The sequence below is a fragment of the Podarcis pityusensis genome, assembly GCF_964106645.2.
Source record: "Podarcis pityusensis genome assembly, chromosome: 9".
Taxonomy (NCBI): domain Eukaryota; kingdom Metazoa; phylum Chordata; class Lepidosauria; order Squamata; family Lacertidae; genus Podarcis; species Podarcis pityusensis.
In genome coordinates, this window is record NC_138034.1 from 52,822,219 (window position 1) to 52,842,814 (window position 20,596).

General features: G+C 43.0%; 1 protein-coding gene across 1 annotated transcript in view; it reads right to left on the reverse strand.

The window, feature by feature from the left end:
- Nucleotides 1–13,451: 13,451 nt before the first annotated feature.
- Nucleotides 13,452–20,596, reverse strand: part of ENPEP (glutamyl aminopeptidase) — a 54,963-nt gene continuing 47,818 nt past the window's right edge. Inside the window, exons 16-20 of the mRNA XM_081022224.1 lie at nucleotides 20,379–20,483; nucleotides 20,091–20,261; nucleotides 19,243–19,383; nucleotides 17,072–17,153; nucleotides 13,452–14,990 (exon numbers count right to left, since the gene is read on the reverse strand). Of these exons, the coding sequence (XP_080878350.1) occupies nucleotides 14,853–14,990; nucleotides 17,072–17,153; nucleotides 19,243–19,383; nucleotides 20,091–20,261; nucleotides 20,379–20,483 (637 nt within the window). The 3' untranslated portion in view covers nucleotides 13,452–14,852. The remainder of the gene's footprint in view (nucleotides 14,991–17,071; nucleotides 17,154–19,242; nucleotides 19,384–20,090; nucleotides 20,262–20,378; nucleotides 20,484–20,596) is intronic.

The window sequence follows — 20,596 nt, forward strand, 5'->3', positions numbered from 1 at the left end:
CAGACCGTTTTAGCACTGATCAAAAGTAATGTGAACATACTGCATTTGACTCTTATTCAAACAAGGTTAAGACTGGCTCAACCCAAAACAGGCTCTCTTAATCCATATTAAGTATATTTTACTTGACACCCTAGTAAGGGCTGATTAACCCTACAGATGAAAACTCCACGACGCAGGTCAGTAGCCAGCATGGACTATCGAAATGCATTCTATGCATAACACTTTATCCACACAGCCCACAGAAGTCCTCTTCAGTAGTTTTATTCTTTGTTGCTAGAGTATACAGTGCCTAAAATGGTCTGAGATTTAAACAAACAATGCTACTGCAACCTTTCTGCAAAAGCAAACACGCTTTAGAAGGTATGTAGCCAGCATATGAAAAGAAAAGAATGGGTTGTTTTTATAAGTACTGTATAATGACAGCTTGAATGGAACTGCCCTGCAATCCTTTACCCTTGCCTGGGTGTAAGCCCCTTCGTGCTGGGTGGGGCTTTCTTCAGAGCAGATATGCACCAGAAGTGAATAAGTTTTGCATCCCACTGATTTACAGCAGCTATAGTCAGCTTATGCTGGCACTTTGCAATACGCCGGGCTCAGGAATACACATGTTGGCAGCTCACCAATGCTCATCCCAAATATGAGGCTAGGGTTATAGACCCAAACGTTCTTCTCCAACTCAGCTTTTAATCAGCCTTTCCACTCAACCACCTTTCTTCCTCTCATATGCTTCACTGCTGCTTTCTTTTGTGTATCTTGAATTTTGCAGCATTCAGCTTTATTGAATGTCCACAACTTTTAGTGTTAGTATGATATAATTTTGCTGTAAAGAAGTGAAAAGAGCAAGCACAAGTATTGGCGAGGCGACAAGCAGACTGCCAGTTTGTGAACCCGTTGAGGTTTCCAAACAGGCAAGCCTACACATAACACATTGCAGTCATCAAGCCTGGATGTTACCAAAGCACAAAGGCCAGATATTTATTTTCACCCATACAAGAGGCTGGATGCACTGTGAGGGTTATGCACATTTTGTAATGGGAACGGAACTGGGATATGTTTGCACACATAGAATCATCAACATGCATGAACAAAGTGAATACCTTCTGCTGTGGCCATGGTCCAGCACTTGAGCTCCAGCCATGCAAGCTGGATTTCCTCATTGTCAGGAGCAGTGGAAATGGACTCAACAGCATCTATGGGAATGGTTATTAGTAGAGGCCCACTCCCCTAGCAATAAAAGTCCCATATGCACATGGACTAATGAATGAGACCCAGAAGTTCCCATGGAAATAAACAAGATTGAAATGCTCAGTTAACATTATTTGGATTGTGCCTATTATGTGGCAATAAATCCTACTGGTAGAACTGATAGCTTGGACTCATATTGGCACTGGCAGTAGTGCCATGGTCTGCAGTTCTAAAGGCATTGCAATCTGAATCAATGGAGTGCCATGCATAATACTTTCTCAGGTCTATACCCAGAGATGTATGGCAGGACTTCTTCTAAATGGTTCTGAGGGGTTTGTTGTTGGGACCAACCATCTGAGATAGGTGTCACTTCCTTGTCACTTTGTTTGGAGGGGGACATGCAAGGGTTCACTGCTGACGAAACCACAGTCCAGAAATGGGGAAAAGCACAGCAATTTTGAATAGGAAAGAGTGAAACTGCTTGCTTTTGGCAGCATTCCCAAAAGAATCTTCCAAAACAACTGATCGCTCTCACACCAAAGGAGTCCATTTATGTGATCTTACAGTGAAGTACGATGCATTTGGGCACAACAATGAATTATATTCACCAAATGCAGGCTTGTGTTTTCAGTTGTTCCTTCGTGACTGGAACGTGCCTTTCTCCATAATTTATGTTGTCAGATGTCTGTCCTTACTGATTAGTACCTCATCCAAGTCATAATTCAGATCTATCTGACATAAATATCATGCACAACATGATGGTTTGGTTTCCCCTGGAAAGCAGAAACTTCTTTTGGAGGCTCTTTGCTCAGAATAAGGATTTGATTCATTGGAAAAATATGTGGATCCCAAATCCATTATTTTGAAATGTTATTTTTGGACATAGTCTCTTGCCACTTAGTTATGGGGAAAAGTGATTGGGCGGGGGGTATTGAATGATGTCAATAAATTGCACTTCTGAATTCTAATACGTATAGGGAAATCACAGCCCCTCTACCATAGCTTGCTAAAAAGCAGCTATATTTTCCTCAACTTCCTTGTGTGGGAAAGGTTGATAAAAGGAGCAACTGTCTCTATCCACCCCATTTAAGTATGCTGGGAAGCCATGAATTTCCCAGTGTCCCTTCAGTCCAGCTTTTGTTCTGGGATTGATCTTGTGGTCTTGGTTGGTCAATCTCCATCCAGAGATTGAACGAGTGGCATTGTGCTCTATTTGATCCTATTATCTGCATGCTTTTATGTTCCAAAATGGGAAATTTAGGGGCCAATCTTATGAAGAGATCTTCTGGGATGAGTAGCTTTGGATGCAACAGATCTCTGGCTCAGCTGGTGTTAAGCCCCTAACCAGTGGTGGCCTTTGGGCTTTAAAATTTCTGCGGCACCCTGTGTGATTCCAAAATTCAGCGCACCCCTGCCTCTCACCTTTCCTTGTTCATCATTGTTGCAGTGCCCTTGTGGTGCCCTCTTGGCTCGGCACCCAGTGCAGGTGAACCACTCCCACTCCCTTAAATTTGCCTCTGTCCTAACTCTGGCTCAGCCCAAGATACGCCAGCATAACTTGCTCAGTTGGGCTTCAACTGGCTGAGTGGAAGCCAGTGGAAGTCCTGCAAAATGGGCATTCTGGGGTGTGTGGCATGAGTGCGACCAGAGCGGGGGTACTTAGGCTAGATCCTAAACCCATTCAGCTTGATATTGTAACCTGGCAGTCTGTCATAAGACTATTTTAAAGGTTTGTTTTCCCTCTGCCAGGTTTGGGTAGAATAGCAGCAGCTCTGCTGCTGAGCAGGATTTGGATCTGGACGCAGCTTTAGCTTCATTTACACCAGCTTCTGGTGCATCAGATTGCTCCCTTTATCTGGGAGAGCGTAAATTGTACGTTTTAGCATATAAAGCCTTTTGTATGCTTCTTATAGCTCACCGATCAATCGTGTACTTTAAGGTTTTCTACTGATTTTGCTGTCAATACATTTGGTTGAAATGGAGCAAGTTTTGGTGTTTTCCAATAAAAGCTTAACTTCTCCAGCGTATGGGTGAAATCTCACATTGCATGACTAGACTTCTGCTGGCTCAATGGGGCCTCCCCTTCCTTTCCTTTCCCCTTCGGCTCCCTATCCTGCAACCTACTCTGGAGTAGCCCAAGGAGTAGATTTTGAGGACATGTGAGAAGCAGAGAGAAAGAAGGGAAATTCCCATTGAATGCGCCATCATTTAAAGTTTTAAACAAACAAAAAAGTTAGGTGGTATGCAGTATGATCACATCGAGAACACATGTCTTTAAGCCTCCTTTGGGTTGCATTGTCATTAGTCATCTTTTTAATGGAGGGTTTCTTTCTTTCTGACCAGCAAAAGGCTCCAAAATTGAAACAGAGCATGGCGTTTATGGCTCGCTTAGCATATGGCCTTCTAGTCTTTTTTGCAGATAAATATTACAGAAGGGACTTGCTAGAGATCAGATCTCACTTTCATGCCCAGATTTTGCATCTCTGCCCATTTGGAGCCCCTGCTAATAAGTACAAAAGATAGAACAGTGGCCCAGATGATGGACTTTAGCAAAATGTTGGTAAGATAAAACTGTTTTCCCTCCCCTCTGCATGATCTTCATGGAAAATAAGTTTTTTTCCAAGCAGACTGCAAATCCACTGAAGCAGTGAAGCAGATAGCCCAGTTTTAACTTGAAGGTTTGGGCATCCCTTGAAATAACTTTGGTTCACATTCATATGCTTTCAACCAACCTTAGAAACTTCAGCAGCTGCTGATAGTCCTCCCTAAATGGGTTATTTATTTATTTGCTACTGCTGTCCATAAAAAAACCCCCAAGCAGGCTATAAATGTAACACATAACACATAAAAATAATGAACATAACAAATAAAAAGGAAAATTTAATTAAAGTATTTTTATCTGCTCTAATCCGGTGTTATTGTCATCTGGCTTCCTTGTTTGTGAATTAAAACCCACAAGTTTTTAAAAAAAACAGAAAGAAAAGAGCACAAACAAGGCTGCAAGATGACAATGAAACCAGAAAAGAGCAGATAAAAATAGCAGCTAGATAAAAACACAATTAAAATCAAATTAGATTCAAAATGCAGAGTAGCAGAACAACAACAACAACAACCCATTAGGCCAAAATGCCTGTTTAAATAAAAGGGGTTTTTCTTGAGTAGTCTCCAAAGATGCATCTGATGCTGACAGGAGAGAGAGAGAGAGAGAGAGAGATGGGCCTCTCCTTAAGGTCTCAACACCTGGGCAGATGGAAGTAGTTCTTCAGATGGCCCAATCCTAAACCTAGATTTCCACAATTGTAGTCCGTAGACTGCCAGATGTCCATGAGTTTTGTGGAGGTGGTCTGCAGAATGTACACATTAAATACACAAAGTCAATTTTAATTGTAATTTCACTGCTTCTTTTATTTCTTATATTGTATTATTATTAGAATTTTATGGAATGCAGACTGTTATCAATAAAATACAATATAAGAAAAAAAGCAGCAATTAAAATACAGTTAAAAATTGTACAGCATCTAGCACATTCCAGCTGGCTTTTTCGGGGCCATGATCTTGCGCAGCATCCTAAAATGCACATTTCTGGGTGCTGTGAGAGCACAGCCCTGGGAAAAAAGTGTGTCTTTTGGGCTCTGTGACCTCACACGGGTCATGTGACTTGCACAGGAGCATGGACAGGAAGACACATATTTCAGTATTGGAACTCAACAGGTTGGAAGGTATGCAGTCATCGTAAAACAGTGCTGAGTGAGATGAACCATTGGTCTGACTCAGTATGAAGCAGTGAGTTTCCTATGTTCCTGCAACTGACTGTGAGCTAATTCTAGGAGGCCACACAGGGCGGCACAAGAGGTTTAATGCCAACATTGTAAAGAATATTTTCCAGGGACGGTCCTGGAATTACAGAAGCCATCCTGGTTTCTGATTTGAACCTGGAATGTCCTGCTTTTCCTTAGGACGTCCCTATTTTCATCGGTGAAATGTTGGAGGGTATGGAGTTATGCAACCCCTGAGCCAAGGACACATCTGAAGGCAGCCCTGTATAGGGAAGTTTTTCAATGTTTAATATTTTGTTATGTTTATAAATTTTGGAAGCCGCTCAGAATGGCTGGGGCAACTCAGTCAGATGGGCGGGGTATAAATATGATGATGGTGGAATTGTGTTTTTTTAAAAAATGCTTTTTATTAAGTTTTCATTTTAAACACACCAACAAACAAAAACATCAAATCTTTTTACATGTATCCTACTTTATGCTCCATAGAGCCACTGACTTCCTTCCTTCCCTTCCGCAGGTTTTCTTATTCCAATCTTTAATTCACAATTTCATTTGTAAAAGACTAAACCATGACATAAGATTTATTTCAGTCCTGCTAACGTCTTCAAATTTCTACAGTTCTCACTTATATAAACCATAAATTTACAGTACTCCATTCTTTTTGGTACTTTGTCTCCTCCTGACTGCGAATCCTATGTGTCAGCTTTGCTAGTTCCGCGTACTCAACCAACGTTGTCTGCCCCTCCTTTACAGTCGGTATCTCCTGTGTTTTCCACTTTTGGGCTATCAGAACTCTAGCTGCTGTCATAGCATACAAATATAGTCTTTGGTCCGTGGATAATGGTGGAATTGGATGTCCCTATTTTCATCGGAGAAATGTTGGAGGGTATGATAGCGCCGTGTGCAATCTACACTGCGAAGCTTTTCCAGATCACATCAATTAGCCAGCCGTTTGCAGTCCTGTTTTTGTTTCCACAGGGAAAGCCCGCAGCAGTATTTGGAAGGGCTTCTTAAGAGCAAGCTGCATTGGCAGAGGTGCCAACCTCAACTTTCATAGTGGGTGGTCCATTGTGAAATCCCCCAAAGGCTTAGGATTTTGAGCTTCCCTGGGCCTCACGGGTAAGATCAAGTGTTTAAAATATTTTACGTGTAATCCAAGACCCAAGACTCTGTTTTGCAGGGAAAGGCAGGTTGAGATTTAACTCTTGTTAGCTCAGATGTTTTCATGTGAACAATTTAAAGAGCCTTCAGCACCTTTGATTTCCACTGAACTTCATGACCAGTGTTTCACCACCCCAACAAGTAGAAACTTTCATTCAGTCCTTCTCTTCTGTGAGGGGGCCAAAGGAAGGTGGCTGCAGCACCGCCTATTAACCTGTTTTTTGTGTGCTTGGAGCATAAATGCACAGAAGCTGTCAATTTATTTTCTCATCCTGGCCTGTGGGGTTTTATGAATCATCATCAATACAGTTTCATATGAATTTATGAACTGAGTCAAGCTAGTTATGCTGTCTAGACCTGAATTCTCTGGCAACCTCTCATATCCATTGTTTGTGTGAGGTATGCCTTAGTCTGTCCTCTAGGTCAGCCTTAAGGCAAACCTAACTGTCCAGTGCAATTTCATATGTTTCTGTGCATTGGTATTCATGAGTTTGCTATTGTCAATTCACAAATTCCATTCAGGAAGCGTTTTAGCTATTACTGACTCAAGATCTGGGTGAGGTTATCCAATTGAAAATATAGAAGGGATAATTTCCTGTGCTTCTTGTTTGCATACCTATGAAGATGCATATGTTGGCATTCATAGAAGATTACTTGTATTACACACTCAATAGTTTGAATGCATGGATGTGGGTGCATTGTCCATATACATGTTTTCATGTTTCATGCTTTGAATTTCATGTGCATTTGGGGGGAAGTGGGAGACAACGCTGAATGAAAAGTGTCATATATTATGGTTATTGTTTAGCCAGTGTGATGTAGGATTGCTCTAGGATCTGTGATAGGTAAAGGTAAAGGGACCCCTGACCATTGGGTCCAGTCGTGGCTGACTCTGGGATTGTGGCGCTCATCTCGCTTTACTGGCCGAGGGAGCTGGCGTTTGTCCACAGACAGCTTCCGGGTCACGTGGCCAGCATGACTAAGCCACTTCTGGCGAACCAGAGCAGCGCACGGAAACACCATTTACCTTCCCACCTATTTATCTACTTGCACTTTGATGTGCTTTCGAACTGCTAGGTTGGCAGGAGCAGTGACTGAGCAACGGGAGCTCACCCCGTTGTGGGGATTCGAACCGCTGACCTTCTGATCAGCAAGTCCTAGGCTCTGTGGTTTAACCCACAGCGCCACCCACATCCCTTAGGATCTGTTATATCAGGGTTCAATTCCCCACTTAGTCATGAAGCCCATGGGTGACCTTGGGCCAGTCACTCATTCTCAGTCTAACCTACCTCACAGGGTTGTTGGGAGGACAAAATGAGGAGGAAGAGGAGCCATGTGAACCACCTTGAGCTCCTTGGAGGAAAGATGGGACATAAATGTAATAATAAATAAATAAATAAATAAATAAATATCTATATATGGCTTATTTAATACTAAAATAGTCTCTAAATGGCTTACAAAAATAACAAATTTTATACAAACACACATATAACCACCACCACCAGCAGCTCATTCATTTTGGAAACTTTAGAAAACTCTCTGTAAACAATAGCCCAATCTGTAATCCGGTTTAATCTGGATTAAAACAATTTAGCCTGGACCGACTTTGATGGCTCTCAATTGCCTCTAAGCCCCCATACTTCACCTGAACTGGATTGTAGACCAGACTATTAGCCTTGAAAATGTTGCCTCAAAACAAGCAGCCATTTAGGGTATTGAACAATAAAACCAACATATTACCTCAGCGGTGGCCTTGCTTCTTAAGAGGCAGTCCTCCTTGAATGTTTACAGTAGTCATAAATGCCTAACATTTGAGCAGAGGTTATAAAGTAAATGTTGACACTCTCTCAACCCCATTGTTACTTAAAAGGGGTGGTGGTGGAAATCACTATTTGGGAATTTATTTTGATTTCCAAATGAGTCTTTGAAAGGGCAGGACAACCAAAGCTTAAAATGTCCTTTCAGGCAAATTATTTTCTTACAGCAGCATAAGTTGTTGGAAACAAGCACTCATAAGCAAAATGTTAACAGCAGCAGTCTAAGGATGGCAGTCAAAGGCTGCATACATACGATACCTCTCCTCCCTAGGAGGTTTTTAAGCAGAGGTTGTGAGTCGAGGACCCCTCACCCGCTTAGGGATAAATAAGACACAAGGATACGTATATTTTAGGTTAATGGACTAAAGAAGGCCACAACTTTATTGGTTACAGCATGTGAGTGGTATTGGCTTAGGCATTGGATCAAACAATCTATATGACTCCACCCCGCTCAGCGGGGACTCATCCGAAGGTTAACAACCAGTGGGAGGAGCTTGCTGATGCAAATACAACTGGAAGCTTCCCCTGATGTCACCGGGGGTTGTGCCATGGCCCTAGCCACCCGCGGGGCATCGGACAGGATCCACGACAGCCGGATTCCTTTAACGGAATACCCAACAAGGGGAGGGGTAGGTGATGGCCACAACCTGCCCTCCAACACACGACACATATTCCAATGCCTAACTGCCAATACCCGAAAAGTGGTGAAGATTTGCTACAAGGTAGGTGAAAAACCAAGTGGCTGTTGCCAATTTGCCAAATGGATAAAAGTTCCTACCAGGCCCCCTGGGCAACCAGGGCAACCAACCAAAGTCCATAGCAAGCTCAAAAGCATAAATATGACCTAAAGGGAGGGGGGCGGGTGATCTGATGACTCCAGGCAGCAGCATGAGGCCACAGTGCTGCTGCAGCCGCTTGAATGTGGCTAAACCCCACCCCCAAGCCAGCCCTATTGGCTGGCTGACGGGCATGGCACGGCAGCCAGGAAACTGACACAGGGGGCCGAATATGCCCCCCTGCCAATGCGGGAACTGGCTCCCGCTCACAACTCCTCCTCTCTGGTAGGAAGAGAGGCTTTAACAGCCATCTGTCATTGATGCTTTAGTCGAGATTCCCGCATTGTGGGACATTGGACTAGATGACTCTTGGGTCCCTTCCAGCTCTAAGTTTTCATGATTCTACCTTGAAAGCACATTTGAAGCACCTTCTTTTCCTCAAAGAATTCTGGGTACTGTAGGTTACTGGGAACCATTGAGGGGTGAGCTGCAGTGCCCAGGATTGTTTGAGGGAAAGAAGGTGTTCCAAATGCACTTTAAAGGTGTAGTGTATACATAGCCAAATTTAGAAAGAATCCTATTTACAACTGATTTTTCTAGAGTCTGGGAGTTTTCAGAAGCTTTTGAATGAATGTCATTATATTTTCCTTTACTGTTGCACTCATCTCCCACCCTCCCTCTCTCCTGCCTCCTCCCGATACTTCATTGTTTGCTTCAGAAATGTCTTCTGAGTTTTGACTCACAAGAGCTTTGGCTAAGCACTGAGCTAATATTGACTAATATTTCAAAATAAATTGCTCCTTCTAGTGAGGTCATAACAGAACCGACGCCTGTTAGGTGTGATGGTACCACTCACTTCTGCGTTGTTTTTATGAACCTACAATTCCCCCCTGCACAAATTATATCCAGAGCTCTCTTGTGAGGTTAAGATTTCCATTGGTGTCTAATAGAACATTATCTGCTTCTACTTAAACTTATATCCTGCAGCTGTGATGCAAAGAATCGTGCCTCAAGCTCTTTTGAGTCAATGGGCTTTAGGTGAGAATCCCATACTTAGTTGAAAGTAAGCAGTCCTCATTTAATTCAGCAGGACTTACTTGTGAGTAAGCATCCTTAGGATAGTGCTGATGGACTTCTCCTGATAGAATCCTGTATGCCTCATGAGATACTGCTTTGGAAATTGAGGGGAAGGAGATATTGAAAGCAGTGGTGTAGCATGGGTTGCCAGTGCCCAGGGCCACATGGAGGTTGGTGGTGGGAGGGAGGGAAACGGATGGAGTACAAATGTGCTTTCAACTGCCTAACAGCATCTGCGTCACCCAGGAGATCGCAGCCACAGAGATAAGAAAAAAAGAGTCATTCGTTCTCTGGAGAAGTCACTTTCTGGTTCATATGGAGAAGCCGTTTTCAACGGAGCCCAGGCACGGAAGCACACAGCTGTACTGAGGCAGCACCGGGTGTTGAAATGTTGTGTCCCTAACAATTTTGCACCCCAGGCAACCACCCCTATGCCACTGATTCAAAGCAGTTTTTGTATCTAGTATGGGGGCCACAGCAGCCAAGGTTTAGACACAGCGGCTATGCTATTTATTACTGTCTGTATGGGGGGGCAGGGGCAAGTGGAGGATCTAGCTACTCACAAGCACTTGTGCTAAGATTGATAAAACAGAGGTAACAAATCCATAGCCACCTAGAACAACTTTGCTCTTGCTGCAAAATCTTTGAAATAATGCAGGGAGCAATGCAAGCTCTTAAGGTCACCATGGCAGTCTGCCTTTGAGTATGTAGGCTTGTTGCAGCCAGTGCTGTACAAGTTGCAGATGGCACTTGTTTTCTACTGTTGGAATCTGGAAGGTGCTATGAAATGATTTTGATGTAAGGCCTATTTCCTGTGACTTTATGGGGATGCAGCCATTGTGCTGTTACCTTTGTGATTTGATTGGGCAGGATTGTCTAACCCTTTTTAGGGCTGCATTCACCCAGGAGCCAAAGTGTAAAAGTGCAGATGCCTTAATAGTAGTAGTAGTAGTAGTAGTAGTAGTAGTATTTTTAATAAAAAAAAAACCCCTCAGTTTTTATGTGTGCATTTGTGTTTTGGAATCACAAAAGCCCTTTGGCATCATGGAATCACAGCAGAACAACTATGGGTGTAGTCAGTGTGTACTGTATATATGTGTGTGAGAGAGAGAGAGTGTAAGTGTGTGTGTATATACTAGAGTTGCCATATTCTGAAGAGCGACAAAGAGGACACATCTGCCAACTTCTACTTTTAACTATGGACCTCTGTGATGGCTCTCATCATGAAAAAGAGGCCATGTCCTGGAAAAAGAGGACATATGGCAACTCTATTATTATTATTATTATTTTAGGAAAGTTTTTTTGTGGCGGCAGCCCTTGGATGTCACTGGAAAACCTCTTGACATTATGACATCACAGCAGGAAACCCATATGATCACTCAGTATTTCTTTTATTTATTTTTAAAAAGACAAATTGGGGAGGGATTGGGGAATCACAAAAACCTCTTGGGAGACATATGTGTTGATGAAGGGGGTACATTCTTAGTCACGCTCAATTTGAGACAGCTTTTACCCTCCCCACTGAGAAAAAGCCCTCTTATCTAATTGGGGTGTTTTGTTTGTTTATGTTTTGATGAAGTACAGTGGTACCTTGGGTTAAGAACTTAATTGGTTCCGGAGGCCTGTTCTTAACCTGAAACTGTTCTTAACCTGAGGTACCATTTTAGCTGATGGGGCCTCCCACTGCTGCCGCTGTGCAATTTCTGTTCCCATCCTGAAGCAACGTTCTTAACCTGAGGTACTATTTTTGGGTTAGCGGAGTCTGTAACCTGAAGTGTCTGTAACCTGAAGCACCACTGTAATGATGACCTGGTACATCTCTGAGCACAAGTTGCTAAGAATGGGGAGATTTCTATTGTGCTCAGCTCCTTCTCGTGGGCTTCCCATTGGCTGCTATGAAAACTGAGTGACGGACTAGGTAGGTCTTTTGGTCTGATCCAGCAGGCTCTTATGTCCATTTTCTGCTACTGGCTGGTGAGAATAATCATCAGTGCTAGCTGACAGAGATCCTCTGTTAGGAAGCCCACAGGAAAATCAACACTGAATTTCATCTACCAAAATTCAGCTTCCTTTCTATAATCAAAGCAAGCCATGACTGGTAAGGAAATTGTTTACTTCCCTGTGTCAAAGGGTTTCTGTTGTGGGTTGAGACACCAGGCCAAAAGCCCCTTTATTTTTTCAGTTCTTGTGGCATCGCTGATGCCAAATAGATTGGATGAGACCCGGGGAGTGGGTGAACCCTGCTTCATTTAGCAGGTGTGACTATTTGCGGGGAATTTGCTGGATTGCAGGGAGTATTGGGCTATGTCTATTTGTCTGTCTTTGCCAGTGCTATTTTTGGTGCACTCAGAAATAATAGACACCCAGGTCAGAACTTTAAAACAAGTGAACAAACACAGGATTCTTTATTGTCATCAATATCTATACAGGCATATATTTAACCAAATGGAGACCCGAAATGGATTAGTTTGATTGGGACATTCTGGAATTCTGGCTAGGATGAAAAAAACGGATCCACGATAAAACACTGCAGTGCTATGTATCACATTATATGACTCTGATTAGTGGCTTGTAGAAAATCGGACAACAAATGGCCACGACAGTTCCTAGTGCATAATTGAACATTTATCTGTAATGACTTCTCTTTGCCACTAGGGGCTGCTCTTCCTACATCATGATGAAAACTGACTAGACATTTTGCATTCTTCACCCATGTTAGTTACCGTAATTCCTGCCTTTGTTTACTAATTTGATTTGTACTACTGCTCATTATGGTGTCCCCCCCCCCCTTCTAGCAAATTTGTGTACACAACATTGGCTTTGGACATTTAGAACCACGAGAGAGTTGGTTATAAGAATTAGAAAAATTCTTTTTTCAAGGACCATCACGATACAGTGGATGGACTGTGTGGTCCGGCTGTGAGTGACCCCTAAGCATAGCTGTCAACTTTCAGATTTGAAAATAAGGGGTCAGCAGCCTCACCTGTCCTGGGGACAGTCTACAGGATATCGAACAATCTGGGATAGCAGCGGGAAGCAGTGGGAAACGGTGCTGGAATAAGGGAATTTCCCACAAGAAAAAGGGAAGGTTGACAGCTATGCCCCTAAGGTGCTTCCAAACTAGCTGCTTTTGATACCGGCATTGGGTTCTCCAGAAAATGCATAAGGTTTTGCAGCCAAAGTGTTACATTTTCCTTGTTAACGGATTCTCTCTCTCTCTCTCTCTCTCTCTCTGCTTTCTTAAGGACCCAGAATGCTAAGGAGTTTATGGGTAATAAGCAGGCACACACAAGAGCCAGTACCATCAAGCATGAATTAGTTTAAGCGTCCCAAGTTGGGAACTTGGTGTGTGCACAGCAGCCACGCTGTAGTGAGCCCCCTGCTGCCTTCCCCCTCCCTGTGGGCCTGGGATAGCTCAGTTGGTAGAGCACAGGACTCTTAACCTCAGGTTTGTGGGTTCGAGCCCCACGTTGGGCAAAAGATTCCTGCATTGCAGGGGGTTGGACTAGATGGCCCTCATGGTCCCTTCCAACTCTATAATTCTATAGAATAATTCCTAATTTTCACTGTGAAGGCAGCATGCAGGAAAGGAAGGTTTTCCGTTCCTGTGCTGGACTGGAAATTTCAGAAATGTTTTCACTCTCCTGGTGCCCTCCAGATGTTTGTTTGTTTAACAGGTAAATTATAAAATATGCCCTTAAAATTACTGATGCAACCAGATATTGAAAAAACAACAACCAGCCTAACATTTAAAAAAAATATTAAATGAGCAGTTTTTCAAAGATATACATTAGAAAATAAAATTACATGTTAAAATACATGCCAAATTTACAGTTCTGGATAGGCTCACTTGAGCAAACAAAAGAAAGTTTTTAGCAGGCACTGAAAGCAGTGTGGTGAAAATGTTTGCCTAAGACCAACAGGCAGGGAGTTCTAACGCATAGGAGCCACCACACTGAAGGATCAACTCCTTGCAGGTGCAGAATGAACAATATGCGACACTTGCGCTCTCTGGACATGGCTGTGTGGGTAGGATTGGAACCACCATAACATAGCGCTCATGCTGGCTGGGGCTGGTGGAGGTTCAAAATACCTGGAGGGCACAAGGTCAGTGAAGGCTGCTCTTGGGGTGAAATTGCTTTTGGTACCTAAGTCTTGTGGGGAGGGGCGATCTCCATTCTAATCTTAGTAGGTTTGTGCATTAAGGGAGAAGCTACCCCTTGCCACACACTGCCTTTAGAGGGCTCTCCCACACCTGTAACTAGTTAAGGAAAAACAAGATACATAGCTGTCTGCTACATAATTTGACTACATGTTACATTCGGGCCTGAAATCCTTGAATGTGAGACCTTCTGTATGCAGATCAGATACCCTCCCAGGGAGCTATGGCTTCGCCAGGGTCACTTGGGCAACACGCAGATACCACAGTCTGCTTTGCAGTGTCATTTCACTGCCCTGCTATCGTTACAAAATGCTGCAAATGATTGGAAATAATAGGCTACCTGTATATACAGTGGAGGATAATGTGTTTGAGGATGGTTTTACAAAGCATGAACGTCCTCTGAGGGAGAGAAAGTTTCTCATCTAATTTTCCTCAGAAGAGCCAGAGGCAAAAATTCTAGATTTGGAATGGATCGCTGTTAAGGTACGTTTGGAAGGGTGGCCTGAGTACATGGAATAATGTGGGTTTGGGATAAACAAAGGACTCGTTTTCAAAGGAGTGTGCGTCTATGTGTGGTAAGTACACACACCAGTGATCCTCACAAAGAAGGCTAGGGTAATCTAATGAGCCATGTGAGCATGATAATTTTTCACTCTATAAGTAGCCCCACTAATAGGAGAACAAATGTACTAATGGACATTCGATGTTTTGAGGAGCTAGCATTGCTGTGTGGCATATTTGAACATACATTTCAATAAATTACTCTATCCCCGTGTTGTTTCCTTCTGACAGAACTGGCAGCTTTATCAGGGTCTGAAAGCAGGATTTCTACAAATCCTCATTTTGCTGTACTTTGAAAGTCCTAAAGATTAGCTTAGGGTACAAAGGATGATCAAGTCTAATTCGGAAACCAGGCTGCGATCTCTTCTCGGTATCGCTTTAACCATTCAATGTTGCCCTTCACCGTTTCAATACTCTGAGTCCTGGAAGATGCTCCAGCTCCAGCATTAGGATATTTCTCAAAGAAGTTTTCCATCTTAAGAAAAAAAAAACAACAACAACCATGTGCATTCATTTGCATGATAAAACTGGTTTGCTAGAAGATGAATAATTGTCTAACTTATCTCGGGTCTGCATATCGGATACATGTGAATATACAGCTGCCCTGTGCAATTTGAAACTGGGCTTTGCAACCATTGGCTTGGGTGATATGCATCTGAGCCACAGAATGAATGACAGAAGGACATGGCTACACCTGCAGTGTGGATCAGAGCTGTGGATCATCTCATCTCATTTTCTCATGTTGTAACCCTCTTCCTGCCGCTGTATCTGGGGACAAATGACGCATTCCAAGGTGTTCAGTGACTGATTTGGAACTTCCTACTACAGTGGACGCTTGGGTTGCGAACATGATCTGTGTGGGAGGCACGTTCGCAACCACAGCGCCGCACCTGAACACGCATGGGTTGCGATTCGGCGCTTCTGCACATGTGCAAAGCATGATTTAGTGCTTCTGCGCATGTGTGAGCGGTGAAACCCGGAAGTAACCCGTTCCGGTACTTCCGGGTTTCGGCACGTCCGTAACCCAAAAACGCGCAACCTGACGCATCTGTAACCCGAGGTATGACTGTATTTTCTTTCTTGAAACAAACAAGCAAACACACACTGATATGGGAGTCTCCAGTTGAGACAGGAGCTGCAGCATGAAGCAGAGGGGTGGGGGAGGGGACTGTTACAACCTTTTCTTCCAATGCAACAGCCACAGTCTAAATTGCTCCTTCCCCAAATATGCTAATAACAGCTTCAGGAGGGAATATAAATGGAAGAATTGGCACAAGGGCAAAGGATTAGATCTGCTACTCCTGCCTTGGCCCTGATCCAAACCAGCTGATTTTAAAGAATGGCACTCCTGGCCTCAATGAGCTGACCTGTTCAGGGGCATCATGCTAAACCATGGCTTGGTACTACATGAATGAGCCTGCTCAGGCTGATGTGCTTCTCCTTCCCTCTCTTCTTGCAGCTTGTCCATGAGGAGAAACATTTGCTTCCTGTTTAAAACTAGCCGAAGTTCATAATTAAATCTGAACTGGTAGAAACTCTGGTTAGTTTAAACTCTGATTTTGTTTTAGAAAGCCAGGGTGAAGCTGTGGTTTATGGGTCATGGCTTGTTAGCAAACCATAGTTCAAACTCACCAGAGTTTTCTGCTGCTCGAGCATAACCATGGGCTCCAGTTTGTTTATAACAAGAAGGAGATGCTTTCAGCTTCCCTCTCATGGTTGTGCCACAGGCAGAGAGTGTATGCATGTCACTTCTGTTAATGCATGTGGCATTAAACTATGCTTTAGTGTATCAGTGAAAAGAGAGCTAGTATAGACTGTTGTTCTGCTGGTCTATGTAATCAAGAGTAAAGAGAAAGTGCAGAGTTATGCCCTAATTCAAGGACAGCCACTGTAATGCCCTCCAGATTGGACTACAGCTCTCATCATCTCAGACTATTGGCTATGCCGAATGATGCTGACGGGGCCCAAAAACATCCAGAGGCTACCATGTTGGTTGTTCTTGCAACCAGAGATTTTCTGTGTGAATGCTGGGGTTTTTTTTTTTGGAAGCAGCTCTTATCTTTCTGGCCTAGACGGCAGACGGATCTTTTTGAAACTACCAAATCAGTGAGGCTCCAGATGTAATCCTACCAATTTAGTATATATGTGGCTCAAGAATGACCCCATTAATGTGGATGGTCTAAAGATTTTCCAAAGTCTTATTACTTGTCAGAAATGTTCAAATGAATTGGTTTCACTAAACAGAGGTTAGCTATTGTGTTCCTCATGTCTGTGAAAGGCACTTTAGTTTTGCCCAGGCAGCCTTTAAGTGATTTATGATTGCAATATAGATCTATCACAATATACACAGACATCCTGAAACATTATGGCATTCTGATTTAACACTGAGGTAGCCAATGTGATGCTTGCCAGATATTGTTGGACTCCCAACAGCCCCATCCAGTGTAACTAATGGTCCGGGATGATGGACATTGTAATCCATTGACCGTTGGGAAGGTTCCACAATGACTATCCTCATTTTAGCTGGAAAGCTGGAAGGTCAGACTGCTCCCTTACCTGCCAAAGCTGAAGGTCTGTGTTGAAGGTTTCTGTTATTCTTGACACTAGGCGACCAAGGTTTCTGTCATTGAGAGTGTATCTGAAAAGATAACAGAAGCCTGTTATAGATGCATCTAGATAAAGCTGGCACAAGGTTCTGGTGACCCTCTGAATGTTGTTGCTTTACACCTCTTATCCTCCTTGATCATTGTCCTTGTTGGTTGGGAGCTGGGATGCAACAATATATGGAAGGCCACAGGTTTTGAATTTCTGGCACAAAGTATATCAGCTTTAATTTTTAAAGCTGCATGGAACAGTGCATGGAAAGGGAACAATAAATAATATCAGTGCTCTGCTTTCTGGAATATTTTATTTCCAGCTGTTATTCCCATTTGCATCCAGCCCTTTCCCAAAGAGTAAAGATAGGCATACAAGGAAGTTATCCTATTGTTTCTTCACAAAAACCCACCTAATGTCTTTAGAGTGGTAGCTATGTGCAGAGTGTAGCCTAATGCCTTTAGAGTGGTAGATCTTAAAAGTGTCATTATAAACCACATCTCTTGCTTAATAATAATAATGGCAGGCGTGTGTTGAGGGGTGGGGAGGTAAATTTTGTTAGGATCACAACACATTGTCTTGTGTAACTCTTAACAGCTAAGGTTGCAATCCTATGCACACATATATGGTCCCATTGGATTCAGTAGGGCTTATTTCTGAGTAGCCAGGCATAGCATCACACTGTAAGAGATTGTGGCATACATGTTTCTGGAGCCCCTTTTGTGGTGTACAAAGTATTGTTCTTTGTTGGCAGATACATTTCTCGAATTCAAGAAAAGAGAGCAAAGGCTCCCAAGATTATGGAAGTTTTGTGCATCTTCTCACATTTTTGAGCTAGGACAATTTCCACTTGGATATTAGAAGTTATTGCTAAGGCTCTGTACCTTTTATGAAACCAAGAAAGAACTTTTAGAGAGATTTGCCCTACAAAACCATTCAGTGCCAGTAAGGTTTGGTACCAGCACGTAGCATCCTTGGGCAGCAGCCAGGGCTTCACCACTACTAATGCCTGCCCTGGCAAGCAGCCATTTAAATTTCCCATAATGCCCTTACTGTAGTGTTGCTCCTGCCCATTAGAGGAAAGTTCATGGAGGGTGAGGTGATCAGTGGCTGCTAGGCACAGTGGCTGTGTTTTACCTCCACAGTTATTACATTTATATACCAACTTTTCCCCAAGGAGCTCAAGGTTGGTTTGCTGGAATTCAGCAACATCTGAAGAGCATGGTGTTGGCTATTTATGCTATTTCAATAAGATATTTTGCAGTACAGATTGTAGAACTGGATGTTGTTGAACTACAACTCCCATCACCCTTGGCCACTGCCCATGTGGGCTGAGGATGATGGGAGTTGGAGTCCAACAGCATCTGGAAGACTACATACAGGCTTTCCAACCCTGCTCCAAAACATGTTCTACAGCTTCCATAGCAGAAGCATCAGTGATTCAGAAATCTGGAGGCAGTGTGAGGAATAGGAATGGAAAGCTATTCTGTTTGTACCCCTAAGATCTGGGTCTCCATTGCATGACCAGTTTGTTCCATCTGCTGTTCCAGTATGGCCTTTATTGGGCCCTAGACTCTGATGCATATGCTCAGAGGCTCCCTTACTTCTATTTGGCAGATTTAGGGAAGAGCAACTGGTTTGGTTGCACTGGGCATGGAGCTTTGGGGGCACCACAGGGGACGCCACAACTATGATTTAGAACGGAGTGTGAGAGATGGGGAGGATGTGGCAGATTTTGGCATTGCACAGGGTGCTACTGAAATTTGAGACCCCCAAGGTCCGCCACTGGTAGCTTCATCCCAACATGGGTTTTGCTCTTTAGGCATGCCGTGTCGGTGATATTGCAGATTCTGGGGCATGGCTCTTGGATCAGGCAACAAAAATGTCTTGGGAAGGTCCTGCATAAACACTATTCCTATATTTATTGTGCAAATATCATTATTGTTAGGGTGTGTTTGATTTCATAAGAAGGGAGAGCAAGGCAGCACTTTTCTAGCTTCAGTGGCAAGTGGATATGGTAAAATGGAAGCCATTGCACATATATATTTCCCCCACTCCCAGTGCAAAAAAACAACAACCCCTCAACCATACTAAAAGAGAGAGTAAACTGCACTGAGAGGCTATGCACTTACCTGCCAACCAAATATTCCCAGTTGAGACGTACCCAGTCCCAAGCCATTGTTTTGCCGTAGCTGTTATAGGAGATGTATCTCAAGACAGTGAACACGTCTTGACTTTTAATGAGATTTGGATCCGTGAGGTTCTTTAAAAATCTAGGAGCAATCAGATATGAAGCAATTACACATGATGATTAGTATCTCATTAGGACTGCATGGGAAATGAGCTGTAAACTGCGCCTTGAGATATGCTTCCACCAAGATGAATTCGTAAGAAAAACACAAGTTCTTTTTTAAAGACGAGGAAGAAGAAGAGGAGCCTGTTCTCACGGTTTGTGTTTACAAAGCCAGAATGCCCAATAAACGATCTGGAGCAGAGTAACGGGCATGGTGAATGGCAGGCAGTGGACTAAATAGATTTTGATGTTGCACAAAGTCTGTGGCCACATTCATGCCATACATTGAAAACACTGTGATACACTTTAAATGGTCATGGCTCCCCTGCCTGAAATCTGGGCAGTTTTTTTAAGGGTGCTGAGAGTTGTTAGGAAGGCCTGTTCCACTCAAAAGACCTATAATTACCAGAATTCTTTGTAAAGAGGGATTGATTGTTAAACCACTCAGAGATTTGTAGCTCAGAGCGGAATAGGGACCTCCTAAAAACTCTCAATTTTTATTTGCCCAGGTCTTTTAGTTTTGTTATGATGTTTATGCTGGGCTTAAAAGAAAATGCTACTTGATTCAATTTACTACTTTATAAATTATATCATATGTTTTTGTATTGTATGTTGCTCCAGGAGCTAACACTGAAGAGCACCTAATAAGAGCTTTTATATGGGAAACAAGTAAGATCCCAAACAAACCTGTCCAACAGGGTGACGTTTTTCACTGATGCCAGGCCATATAGCAACTTCTCCTTTTCTTGAGCTAATGTTGTATTTTGGTACTTCTGAAACATGTAATTCCAGGCGTCCTCATTGCCAGAGTTCTGCATCCCATAGCGATAGACCAAGAGGCGGAGGTTTACATCTGGGCTAACATTTAAGAAAACAATACTATTAGGGGAGGTGGAACAGCTTTCAGCTTACTCTGCATGTGAGTGTCATGTACTTCTTTGAATGAAGTTCATACATAGATAGAGAGATATCCACCTTGTTGTTCCGTGTTGCCACTCATTAAATAGGTTAGATGCATTGTTCAAAGTCTCTTGGTCACCCATGCTGCATGCAAACTCTAAAACTGTCACACGGAGGAGACTGGGGAGTAAAGGAGAAATAAAGTCTGCTTTATTCGTTTTGAATATGATCTATTAAGTAATGTAAAATAGCAGTACAAGTAGATCTGTGCACCCAATAGTATTTGGAGGTTA